The sequence below is a fragment of the Pagrus major genome, chromosome 11, assembly GCF_040436345.1.
Source record: "Pagrus major chromosome 11, Pma_NU_1.0".
NCBI classification, from domain to species: domain Eukaryota; kingdom Metazoa; phylum Chordata; class Actinopteri; order Spariformes; family Sparidae; genus Pagrus; species Pagrus major.
Window position 1 is genome coordinate 35,574,732 of NC_133225.1, and position 13,963 is coordinate 35,588,694.

Genomic DNA, 13,963 nt, shown 5'->3' on the forward strand with positions numbered 1-13,963 from the left:
CTCCACTATCTGACCTGAGTCAGTAGATCTCAGAGCTCTACTGGGTTTGTACTCTACTAACATGTCATTCATGTATTCTGGACCTAAACCATTCAGTGATTTGTAAACCAGTAGCAGAACTTTAAAATCTATTCTGTAGCTGACTGGGAGCCAGTGTAAGGTCTTAAGAACCGGGGTGATGTGATCTGATCTCTTTGTTCTGGTTAAAACTCGAGCTGCAGCGTTCTGAATGAGCTGCAGCTGTTTGATGCTTTTTTGGGGGAGACCAGTCAGAAGACCGTTACAGTAGTCTAGTCTACTGGAGATAAAAGCATGAATCAGCTTCTCCTGATCAGTTTGGGACATAAAACCCTTAATTCTGGATATGTTCTTAAGTTGATAAAAGGCTGATTTGGTGACTGATTTGATATGGCTGTTGAAGGTCAGATCTGAGTCTATCAGCACGCCAAGGTTTCGGACTTGGTCTTTAGTTTCTAGAGACAGTGACTCAAGATGTTTACTGACAGCAACCCTCTTCTCTTTATTTCCAAAAACAATGATCTCAGTTTTTTCTTGATTTAACTGAAGGAAATTTTGGCTCATCCAATTTTTGACTTGCTCTAAACAGTGACATAATGACTCTATTGGACTGCAGTCATCTGGAGACAGTGCAAGATATATCTGTGTGTCATCTGCATAACTATGATAGTTGACATTAGAGTTCTGTAGAATTTGACCCAAAGGCAGCATATACAGGTTAAACAGAAGGGGTCCAAGGACTGACCCCTGAGGAACTCCACACGTCATAGCCACTCGATCGGATTGATAACTACCAATGGTCACAAAATAACTCTGTTCCTCTAAGTAGGACCTGAACCATTTTAGGACTGTCCCGCTGAGTCCTGCCCAGGTTTCCAACTTGTCCAGCAGTATACTGTGATCCACAGTGTCAAACGCAGCACTGAGATCCAACATGACCAGAACTGACACCTTGCCTGAGTCAGTGTTCAGCCTTATGTCATTTAACACTCTAATAAGAGCTGTTTCTGTACTGTGGTGAGGTCGGAAGCCTGATTGAAATTTGTCGAAGAGTCCACTGGAGTTCAAGAAGTTGCTGAGTTGATTAAAAACCACTTTCTCAACGATCTTGGCTATAAAGGGAAGATTTGAGATGGGTCTGTAATTGGTTAAAATGGTAGTATCCAATGTTCTCTTTTTTAAGAGTGGCTTGATGGCAGCTACTTTCAGGGGTTTAGGAAACGTGCCTGATTGAAGTGAGAAATGTATTATTTGTTGCAGATCTGTTTGGACAGAGCTTATAATAGTTTTAAAAAAGTCAGATGGTATTGTGTCAAGACAACATGTCGATGTTTTAAGATGCTGAACTGTTTCTTCTAAGGTTTTTTGGTCAACTGTATTAAACTCTGACATTACCGTTGATTTATTCCTAGGTGATTTTAGGGATTGCATCATTGTATTATTTTGCTGATTTGTGTTGATATTTAGCCTTATGGATTTGATTTTTTCATTGAAGAAGTAAGCAAATTCATTGCATTTTTCTGTGGAAAAGAGTTCTGAAGCTATCTCTTTTGGGGGGGTTGTAAGCTTATCAACCATAGCAAACAGAGCACGAGTGTTGTTGATGTTCTTATTAATCATTTCAGTAAAGTGTTGCTGTCTAGCCTTGAATAACCCATGGTTAAAATTACAAAGACTTTGTTTGTAGAGGTCATGGTGGATTTGAAGTTTAGTTTTTCTCCATTTACGCTCAGCTTTCCTGCATTCTGTTTTCAGAGCCTTTACCATCAAAGTGTTCCTCCATGGTGTTCTCTGTCTGGTCAAGGTCATCTTAGTTTTAAAAGGTGCAATGGTATCAATGACATTTGAGATTTGCAGTTGAAATTATCCAGGAGTTCATCAACTGTCTCTGCACTCACAGTTGGTGACATGACTATAGCCTCCATAAACTTAACACTGGTATTCTCATTTATGAACCTTTTCCTAACAGATACAGAGGGTAACTGCATGTCCGGAGTTATCTGTAAGTCAAAGAACACACAGAAATGATCAGAAAGAGCCAAGTCCTTGATATCAACAGAAGTAATGTCAACACCTCTAGAGATAATCAGATCCAGAGTGTGGCCTCGGGTGTGTGTGGGCCCTTTCACATGTTGGGAGAGGCCAAAAGTGTCAAGAAGAGAGCAAAGTTCTTTGGCATTTGTGTCCATGTTATTCTCTATGTGAATGTTAAAATCCCCTGTTATGATAAAAAAGTTGTAGTCAGTGCAGATAACTGACAGCAGTTCGGCAAACTCATCAAAGAATTTTCCTGGGTATCTTGGTGGTCTGTAAATAATTAGGAAGAGAACTTTTGGATCCCCCTTTACTAAAAAACAGAGATATTCAAAAGAGCTAAAATCACCAAATATAGTTTCCTTGCACTGAAATACAGATTTAAAAATGGTAGCAACTCCCCCGCCTTTCTTACCACTTCGACACTTATTCATAAAACTGAAATTTGTTGGTGCAACCTCATTGAGGATGGTAGCACAGCTACATTCAGTCAGCCATGTTTCACTAAGAAGTAAGAAGTCTAGATTATAGGTCATAATGATGTCATTTACTAACAAGGATTTGTTGGCTAGTGATCTTATATTAAGTAGAGCTAACCTTGTGGAGATAACAGGAGACACTGGTGAGTTTCAAGGTTGACAAGCTATACTCACTAGATTGGTAGATTTAATTGAACCCTTTTTATTTCTCACCAGTTTGATCACTTTTCTGTTACCCATCACCACAGGGATTGAGAAAGCTGCCTGAACTCCATAGGGCCCTGACTTTTCCTGGGAAAGAACATTCTTGATATCAGTATTGCAGCCTGGACCCGGCACATATCATTCAGACTCAATGATATGGTGATTCAGAGGAAGTGGGGGGGCTCGGTGACTTTTGGTCGAGGGTTGTTTCTGACGCGGTGGAATGCGAGGGGGTGGACGATGTGGGGGGTTAATGGGGGAAAATATGAGACCCTGGCGTGGTGTTAGTTGGATTCCACTAGTGAGAAAGCTCTTCATCCTGTCAGGGAAATCCAGAAATGGGGAGTCAGGACTAGATGAAGAGAGTTGGGGGCTGGATGGGGTTCGGGGGGTTGAATGTTGGGAGTCTCCTGTTGGGGCCGGGGGAGACTCCCCCTTTGGGGCTTTTGGGGCTAAGGGAGACTCCTCGTGTTGAGCTGATGGGGCTGGTGGATGATCCACTTGTTGGGGTGCAGATGATGACGTTGTTGGGGCTGGTGGATAATCCACTTGTTGGGGTGCAGATGATGACGTTGTTGGGGCTGGTGGATAATCCAGTTGCTGGGGTGCAGATGATGATGTTGCAGGTTCTTTCTGAGTCTGCTGTCCTCCGTTGTCAATCCTTATCTCAGCGCCCTCACCAGAGCGCCGTCTTATCTGCTGTTTTGGATTGTTTTGTCTCTTGTCCTTGACAGGGACTGCTGGTGCCTGACGCAAAAAGTAAAAGATGTTGGCACTTAGCAGCTGTACTCCTGACTTGTTAAGGCTAAATCCATCTGCCTTAAAGAGGTGCCTGCGTTCCCAAAAGATGTTGAAGTTGTCAATAAAGTTCAGTGATTGAGCAGTACATGTATCTTTAAGCCATCTGTTCAGCATCATCAGCCTGCTGAATCTCTCATCTCCTTGCCGAACTGTTGGCAGAGGTCCACTGAAAAACACCTCAGTATTTAAACACTGAACTTTGTTTATCAGTTCCATGAAGTCTCGTTTTAATAGCTCTGATTGTTGCTTCACAACATCAAGGGCTCCTGTGTGTATGATGAGCGATTTCAATGTTGGATGCCCAGCAACAATCTTCAGGATCTTTTTTGAAACATCAGACACCATGTCATTGGGAAAACACAGTACCTTGGTGTTGTTCTTGCTGCAAAAGCATTTTATGTCATACACAGCTCCGTCACCCACTATCAGAGTTTGAGGCCCAGTGGTTAGCTCTCTCTGTAGCCCTTTAGCATCAGATTTAGCCTCATACCTTTCTCTGGTCCTGGGAGATGAGCCTTCTTTTGGGGAGTCTGGGTCCTGTGAAAGTGGAGCAAATCTGTTCACAAGTAGAATCCCTGTGTCTTGGGGCAGTTTGCTCGTAGCCTTGGTCCGTGGTTGTTTTCTCCGTGGTTTTGGGGTTGAGGAGACAGTCCTGTGTGATGGCAGTGCAGGCCACTCGGTGTCGTAATCCATCTCCGAGTGCTGGGTTCTGCCTGATAATCGTCTTCCCATGTTTGAGGGAGGTATTTTGTGGTGCTTTGGCTTAGCACCAAGAGAGTTCCAGGGAGGACTGTTTGATTTACTCCCATTTACACCTGGCTCCGGCCGTGCCTTGGTTGTGCCCGTTAGCTTTGTGTTAGCCTGCTCCCTTTCACTGTTTTGGAATATCGGCAGAGTAGTATCATTTCCATATTGTCCATTTATCTCCACGTTCACTTCGAGCCGATGCATTTTTGTTTCCAGTACTGCTATCTTCTGGAGCAGTTTGTGGTAGTCCTCCGTGGAAAAAGGAGGCATCTTGCTGCTAATTAGCTTCTGTTAGCTGGGCTCCTCAATCCCAGTCACGACAGTGCCGGGTTGTGCTGCTGATAAGCCACACTCTCAGGGTAAAACAGTTTAAAAAACAGTCGTAGCCTCCAGTAACTATCATAAATTAGGCTCCCAGTGATATGTAGGTATCCAGGAAAAAATACAAATAAATTTCAAAAGGAAAAGATTGCAATGAAAAAAGAAAGAGAGAGTGAAGCGGAGAGCAAAGGAGTGAAGCGTCTGCACTCAAGCAAAGCAGGAAGTAATGTTTTTGTTTTCTGTTTTTAGTTTCTTTAAGAAATCAGAATTGTACAGCCGTGGCCAAAAGTTTTGAGAATGACATAAGTATTGGTTTTCACAAAGTTTGCTGCTTCAGTGTTTTTAGATCTTTTTGTCAGGTGTTACTATGCTATACTGAAGTATAATTACAAGCATTTCATAAGTGTCAAAGGCTTTTATTGACAATTACATTAAGTTTATGCAAAGAGTCAATATTTGCAGTGTTGACCCTTCTTTTTCAAGACCTTTGCAATTCGCCCTGGCATGCTGTCAATCAACTTCTGGGCCACATCTTGACTGATGGCAGCCCATTCTTGCATAATCAATGCTTGGAGTTTGTCAGAATTTGTGGATGTTTGTTTGTTCACCTGCCTCTTGAGGATTAACCAGTTCTCAGTGGGATTAAGGTCTGGGTCAATGCCTTTTCCATCATGCTGGAAAAGGCATTGTTTGTCCCCAAACTGTTCTTGGATGGTTGGGAGAAATTGCTCTCGGAGGATGTTTTGGTACCATTCTTTATTCATGGCTGTGTTCTTAGGCAAAATTGTGAGTGAGCCCACTCCCTTGGCTGAGAAGCAACCCCACACATGATTGGTCTCAGGATGCTTTACTGTTGGCATGACACAGGACTGACGGTAGCGCTCACCTTTTCTTCTCCGGACAAGCTTTTTTCCAGATGCCCCAAACAATCGGAAAGGGGATTCATCAGAGAAAATTACTTAGCAGTCCAATCCCTGTACCTTTTGCAGAATATCAGTGTATCCCTGATGTTTTTTCTGGAGAGAAGTGGCTTCTTTGCTGCCCTTCTTGACACCAGGCCATCCTCCAAAAGTCTTCGCCTCACTGTGCATGCAGATGCACTCACACCTGCCTGCTGCCATTCCTGAGCAAGCTCTGCACTGGTGCTGCTCCGATCCCGCAGCTGAATCAACTTTAGGAGACGGTCCTGGCACTTGCTGGACTTTCTTGGATGACCTGAAGCCTTCTTCACAACAATTGAACTTCTCTCCTTGAAGTTCTTGATGATCCGATAAATAGTTGATTTAGGTGCAATTTTACTAGCAGCAATATCCTTGCCTGTGAAGCCCTTTTTGTGCAAAGCAATGATGACTGCACGTAACCAACCATGGTTCACAGAGGAAGAACAGCATGACAGAGTGATCTCCAGCCTTGTCCTCGTCAACACTCTCACCTGTGTTAACGAGAGAATCAATGACATGATGTCAGCTGGTCCTTTTGTGGCAGGGCTGAAATGCAGTGGAAATGTTTTTTGGGGGCAGTTCAAAGTTCATTTTCATGGCAAAGAGGGACTTTGCAATTAATTGCAATTCATCTGATCATTCTTCATTACATTCTGGAGTATATGCAAATTGGCATCATAACTGAGGCAGCAGACTTTGTGAAAAAATTAATATTTGTGTCATTCTCAAAACTTTTGGCCACTGCTGTATATATTGTTAATGCAGTTTTAAAAAATAAGGTTCGAGAAACAAAGCTAGGTTCTGTTTAAAACTAATTTTAAATAATTAAGCTGTCTTTGGCTGCCCCTTCTTGCATTACTTCCTTTGGTATTTCAAACTGATCTGCTGTCGAAAACACTGAAAATGACCATTGTTTTGTTTTGTAGATACATTTTGATTAACCCTCTAGGCGCCAGAGTTTATTTAGGAAAATATTCCATTTGGATTTTAAGATTTCAAAAGGCTGTAGCTTGGAAGTGGTGAGAGATAAATCCATAGTGTAAATGAGAAAAATATTCATAATGACCTAAAGTTTGTGATGGGAGTAAATTTAATCATCTAATTTGCATATTGTGACGTCACCAGGTGACTGAAAGTAACTTTCAGTAAAACTGATTTTTGAACATATTTACACAGAAAAAAAATATATATTGTCATCTCATCCTCAAAATAAAGGAACAGGAGTTTGATTGGAGTAAATTTACTAATCTAATTTGTATGTCACCAGGTAAAATTCAGTAAAACGGAATTCTGAACATATTTACACAGTAGATTTTTTTACTTTTCATAGATTTTTTTCATCCTCTCATCCTCAGAGTAAATGAACAGGAATCTGATAGGAGTAAATTTCCTAATCTAACTTGTAAAAAGAAAAGAAAACTCGCTGTGATCAGTGTGTGTTGCTTGTGTGACAGTGTGTGCAGCTGCAGCATCGTCAGTCAGTCGTCTCTGACGAGCGATCGTCATCAGAGGGCAAATCGTCCCCTTCTGAATCGCGATCAGCAAAGATCTGTGCAAGCACCTCATCCGCACTGTAAAGTCTTTTGGGCATTTTGTTTTTTATTACAAAAATCGCTATCTGTCTCTCGATCTGTCCAGCATACTTCTGCCACCGCTCCGCGGCTCTCTCCTCTCCCACTCTGCTGTTTAGCCGCTGCCGCTCCGACAGCTGGTGTCGGGTTTCAAACTTTTTTTTCTCAGGTATTTTGCATAGAAACACACCCCCAAATGACGTCAGGATTGAAGCTGAATCTATTGGCCATCTAGTGGTAGCAAGCAGTAACAGCACAAGGCAGTAGATTTAAAGATATGGGCTGTTTTATTCAGCAATGTTGCCTGTCGCAATAATGCGACTTTGGCGCCTAGAGGGTTAACAATTGCTGTGAATGCTGAGCTCACTAACGCTGAGAGGAAATTTCACATTTTATTGGGGTTCTCCAAAACAGTTGGAAGAGGACGGTGAGGCAAGGTGTATTCAGTTGGGTACAACCTGCAACCTCTCTATTAGATGCCACTTAATCCTACACACTGGTCCTTTAAATGTTTTAAATGTAAAGCTGCAGCAGTAGGAAAGACTTTTTGAGAATGTAGAAGGGGTGTGATAATACACTCAGCTCTTGTGACAAGACGATACGTGATATTGGGTTCACAAGAACAAGTCGAGACAATGTTTTATTGTTTTATTTTATTGTATTTCTTAGAAAACTTCAATGACAAAATTTATGACTGGAAAAATAGTCTTTATTCGATCGAAAGTCACAAAATGCAAAACAATGCAGGTCCATTTTGAAATGTTTTAACCAGTAATCATCTTGTAATCAATGTCACTTCAGTTCTACTTTCTGACTGAGTATTAATTATCATATGCAGTAAAAGACATGATACAATATGTAAGCACTATAAAAGGTTTTGTCACAAACTCAACTAACTGGCTTCTCTCCTGTATAATTTCTCATTTGTCTCTTCAGACCTTAACTGTGCATGAAATATACATGTGTGAGATTCTAACTTCTAATTGAAGCTGTGTGTGACCTTCTAACTGAATTCCTTTCCACTAATTCGAAGGAAAAACTAAAAACAGTATAAAACACAAAAATAAATAACACAAAACAAATAAATATGTTTTTCTTAGTCTTATTTTTTAAGCGCAAACCATAATCAAAGTAGTGCTCTCTCAATACATAAAAAGTGCAAACAGAGACTTACCAAATGTTTCTTTAAGCATGGTACACAGCTAAGAGCTGGCTACAACTACACTGCCCAGCCTAAGATATTCTAGGCTATTATGCGTATTGTCAGTCACAATAGCGATTACATGGTTTGTACTTGTAAAACTTTGGCTATGTTTGCCCCTGTGTTGGACTCGAAAAGTGGGCGAGTCTGCAGTACAACATTTCCCATTTCCCAGGCATTTGTCAGCATTGTCTGGCCTTTCAGTGTTTTATTCAAAGGCGCGGTTGATTTTAGGAGAGAGCTGTGGTGGTTCTGTAGGTGTCTTTGCATAGTGCTCGTGTTAGCTGCGGTGTACAGCACTATTTTCTTACAGTGCTTATATATTGTTCATGTCTTGTATGTCACTGTCACCATTTATTGTTTCCACAGGATATCCAAAATGCTGCCATACAAACAATTTAAAAGTGACGGGGCATCTTCTATACTAATTTGGAGTTCAGTGCAAGGACGTTATGGTACATTGGTTCAAAGTCATACTCCATCATGATGGCTGCTACTCTGTCTGTTATGTACTGATATCACAAACAGCTTTTCACCTCAATGAGAAATATCGTCTAGTTTTAATATCGTGGCATGAGATCTCGTCACACCCCTAGAATGTAGCCACAGACAGCCAGTTCATAAGACTGCAAATATATAAATAACTTTAATAACTTTATATATATAGCCCTTATCTAAATACAGTTACAAAGTACTTCACAGAGTACATGGCATCTAAACCAAATTGCTAGCATGAGTAGGTTACAAAGTTACAAATGAAAATAAAACACAGCAACATAGAAGTTACTGATCAGTCATCAAAAAAGGCTCTCCTATAAAATGTGGTTCAAAGTTCAGTTGTGACTGTAGATTTCCTATTGGTGGCCAATGGACCAATGAATGATTGTAATTTGCTTGCTCAGTGCAGAGTTTAGCAGCAGCAAGTTACAAGTCATCCATTTCTCAATGGAAGTAAGGCACTCCTTCAGATGGCTGACGTTATCCAACTTAAAGGACAAGTGTCATCAGCGTAGCACTGATAGGAGACCCTATTACAATGACAATTAATGTTTTCTAATGGAATATTTCAGAACTAGGCAACAAGTTTGTTCGCATCGATACATTTGCTGTATTTCTGTTATTCTTTTATGATTTAATTTATCATTTATATTATTCAGTTTATTCTAAATGTAACTTCTCCTAAGCAGTAGGTGTGGTTTGAACAGTGGTCAAACTGTGTTTATGATTGTGTTGTTGTGTTTTGTGTTGTACTAGTGATTTGATTGTGTGCGCATCTTGTTCAGTATGAGGGTCACACTGTTTAAGTTTCTCAATCTTTGTCTCTCAGCGCAGCACTGATGGCTTCTGGAAGTCAGTGGCCAAGTACGTTCCAAGGGAGCCCAGTGACATGCGGATCCTAAACCCCTACTTCATCCAAGAGGCCTCCTTCAAGCTGATTGGCTTACCTCAAAACAATGGACAAATGGGCCGAGGGGTGAGAGACATGTTCTCTTCAGTTCTTTGTAAAAAGGTAGCCGGAACAGTGAGCTGTTTAATGGTCAGGAGCCGACTGTGAACACACAGCAGCAGCTACACAGAGCCTGAAAACAAACAGTGTGACATTTTAAATAGAACCATGCTTCACATCTGTAAGATATCCACACATTAAATATACAGTGAAAAAAAGGCTCTTCTGATGGACATTCATGTGTTCTAGAGTACAGGTTTACATACCTGTTTCATGCAAACTCTTCTGTTTTCAGAATATCCCAACCCTGGGGGCAGTTGCCATAACGATGGCCCTTCATAACTGTGATGAAGTAGCTGTGGCTGGATTTGGCTACAACATGAGCACCCCCCATGCCCCTCTGCATTACTATGAGAAGATCAGGATGTCAGCCATCAAAGAGGTAACTACAGACCTGCTTTTGTAAGATACCACAGTAGTTCTGAAACTGATGTTAGACGTGTCAGAACTGTCATTTGATGGGCACTAAAAATAGTTTATCTCACTTCAGTTCCAACCAGCCCAACAGAAGGCTGACATGTTACCTGTTACCACTGTGGGCCTTTCTCAAAACCAAGAATGCAAAGAAGCGACTTGTGTTCTTCCTAGCTGTTCTTGGAAGAATGATCTTGTAGGATCACAAGCAAGCAGAATGCTGTTGACATTTTGAGATGATGCGTTCTAGCTGGTATCATGTAATATCACTACCAGTAGCTGCTGGCAGTGCTCAAAAATCAATTAATCCAGTTGATTTGTGACATGCAATCATATAGGGTCAAAGCAGTCAGTGTGATAACAAATTCACAACAACCGTGTATGACAGTCTCCTTTCATACTGCTTGTTATTTATTTTGAACATTGGGGTTACAGCAGAATCAGAATCAGAAATACTTAATTTTCCCCGACGGGAAATTGTTTACATTACAGCTGCTCCCATTCAAAGTTCAGAATATGCAGAAACAGTAATAATAATAATAATAATAATAATATCAAGAACAACAAAAACAAAACAAAAATACAAGAAATGTGCACTCCACTAGAATAAATATGCATATATACAGAGCAATAAATAATGCAAGTTGAAAACTTTGTGTCTGACACTCATCTCCAGAAGTTCTCGGGTGACAGCGAGGAATTGAACAGTTTGATGGCCACAGGAAGGAATGATTTCCTGTGGCACTCTGTGGTGCATCTTGGTGGGGTTAGTCTAGTGAGAAATGTACTCCTGTGGCTGACCACCACGTCATGGAGTGGTAACCCTTGTCCAAGATGACATGTAACTTGGACAGCATCCTCCTCTCTGACACCACCGTCAGAGTCCACCTCCACTCCCACAACGTCACTGGCCTTGTGGATCAGTCTGTTCAGTCTTTTTGCATCCGCTACCCTCAGCCTGCTGACCCAGCACACAACAGCATAGAGTATAGCACTGGCATAAAACTTCCTGAGCATAGTCCGGCAGATGTTGAATGACCTCAGCCATCTCAGAAAATAGAGACGACTCTGTCCCTTCCTGTAGAGGGTATTAGTGTTCTTAAAGTGAAACTCTCGCCAAAATGCAACCTAGGCTTTTTTTGTGACTGTGTTTGAGTCAAACCTTCATGTAAAAGCATAATTATGATGAAAAAGCCACTTTTAAGACTCACCGTAGTTTCGTTTCCGGGTCAAACTCATTTTCAATGGTGTGCAGGGGCAACTTTACGGTAGCATCAAAATCGCTATTTTTAAAACACTAAGAAGACTCGACACAACATGAAACTTTGCTCGTAGCGTCACCAGGGTCTCTACACATGAACACAAGCATTGAGAACATTGTGTGTGTACACAAAGTTTGCTAAAAAGAAGGTTTTTGAACAACTGAAGAGGAAGGGAGAGAGGACAGTCCCCTGTGGGGCCCCGGTGTTGCTGACCACTCACACTGATACACAGTGTTGTAAACGCACATACTGTGGTCTGCCAGTCAGATAGTCAATAATCCAGGTCACAAGGGGGGATCCACCTGCATCGCTGTCAGCTTCTCACCCAGTAGAGCCGGATGGATGGTGTTGAATGCACTGGAGAAGTCAAAAAACATGACTCTCACAGTGCTCGCTGGTTTGTCCAGGTGGGTGTAGACACGGTTGAGCAGGTAGATGATGGCATACTCAACTCCAAGTTTGGGCTGATAGGCGACCTGTAGGGGGTCCAAGAGTGGTTTGACCAAGGGCTGCTCCAAGATGAGTCTCTCCAGGGTCGTCATTATGTGGGAGGTCAGTGCCACAGGTCTGTAGTCCTTGAAGCCACCGGGATGCGTCGTCTTCGGCACAGGGACAAGGCAGGACGTCTTCCACATCATAGGGACCCTCTGTAGACTCAGGCTCATGCTGAAGACATGGTGAAGTACTCCACATAGCTGGGGGGCACAGGCATTGAGGCTGACCTGAATCTTCATTCCTCTCCAGACCTCTCTTGTGTTGTTCTGCTGACGTTTCCGCTCCAGCTTCCTCCTGTAGTTTTCTTTACCCTCCCTGATCTTCACCTTTAGGTGTCCCTGTATTGTTCTCACCTCCTCCCTGTTGCCAGCTCTGAAAGCCCTCTTCTTTTCATTGAGGATTTCTTTGATGTCCTTTGTTACCCACGGCTTGTTATTTGGGTAACAATGCACAGTCTCAGCTGGGACAGTGGAGTCTACACAAAAGGTGATATAATCCGTGATGCACTCTGTGAGCCCATCAATGTCCTCTTCATGCGGCTCACAAAGTGACTGCCAGTCTGTGACCTCAAAACATCCCTGAAGTGTCTCATAAGCTTCCTCCGACCATCTCCTCACCGTCTTTGTGGTCGCAGGCTGGCTCTTCACCAGAGGCACATAACAGGGGTTGAGGTGCACCAGGTTTTGGTCTGATCTACCCAGTGGGGGGAGGGGAGAGGAGCTGTATGCATCCTTCATATTAGCATACAGCAAGTCCAGGGTCCTCTCCTCTCTTGTAGGACAGTTCACATACTGTGAAGTTGGGCAGCGCTGTATCCATGGTGACGTGGTTGAAGTCACCCGAGATAGCAATGAATGCACTCGGGTATTGAGACTATAACCCAGGCTATGGCGGAGTGGATGACATCACACACCGACGTTGGGTTGGCTCCTCCCCTGCAGCCTCTGTGTGCCCTTCTTCATATTTTTTCAGGGATGTCTGTTGATCTGGACACCATGCCGGCTGGCTTCATAGCGAACAGCTGATCCCTCGAATAAACAATGCGGCCGTGTAGTTGCTGTGCAACAATGGCTTGGCTGAGTGAAAGAAGTACTTTCACAGCAAAAAGAAAGGCCAAAACTCTCTCTACCAGCATGTTTGGAGAGGGCACAGCTTAAGTAAGAGCTAATACAAAAAAGTTAAAACATTAAATAAGAAGCTAAAAAGTAGATAATTATAAAAACAAACAGGAGCGACCGCAACAGGCTGCATGCACGGTGGCGAACTACATTACATAATATTAATTAAATAAATCTAGGGGAAATATTCAGAACAAACACACTAAACACTAATGAGTTAACACATAAATACTATTAGAATTTTACTTGATAATGATAAACAGAGTTGGAATGTAATTTAGTACATTACCTCAAGTACTGTGTTTAGGTAGAAGTTTAAGGTACCTGTATTTTACCTGAGCATTTCCATTTTATGCAACAATAATTTTGAGGCAAATTTTCTAGTTTTTACCCAACTACATTTGTCTAGCAGCTTTCATTACTAGTTACTTTTCAGATTTCAGTTTTTATTCCCCTTCATGCCCAGTGAAAACCCTGTATGTGCAGATGCTTCTGATGTTTAATGTTTGTGATAAACTGAAGTGTTCCTTTATAGTTTGGATCAGCTGAAAATGCATCGTTACAAAGCTGAAACAGATACATGGTTCTCACAGGACAGCCATGCTACAAAACATATGATGATCTTATAGAATATGATGCATTGCTGTAGATTAAACGTGCTAACAGTATTTATAAAGGAGTTAAAATGAGCTCAGCCTTATAAGTCTACAGCAGTAAAATGACACATACACATTATTGCAGCAGGAAAATTAATCCAATTCATCAGTTAGTAAAACACTAACAGTTTACTGCATAATGAGTACTTTGAGCCCTTTAAATTTATTTGGCTGATATTACTTACATATGTTTA

At 41.8% G+C, this 13,963-nt stretch overlaps 1 protein-coding gene across 2 annotated transcripts in view; it reads left to right on the plus strand.

Moving 5' to 3' along the window:
• Window positions 1–13,963, plus strand: part of LOC141004670 (CMP-N-acetylneuraminate-beta-1,4-galactoside alpha-2,3-sialyltransferase-like) — a 161,698-nt gene that overhangs the window by 98,549 nt on the left and 49,186 nt on the right. For both annotated transcript variants that reach the window (XM_073476323.1, XM_073476324.1), the window contains exons 9-10: window positions 9,645–9,791; window positions 10,060–10,206. In XM_073476323.1, the coding sequence (XP_073332424.1) occupies window positions 9,645–9,791; window positions 10,060–10,206 (294 nt within the window). The remainder of the gene's footprint in view (window positions 1–9,644; window positions 9,792–10,059; window positions 10,207–13,963) is intronic.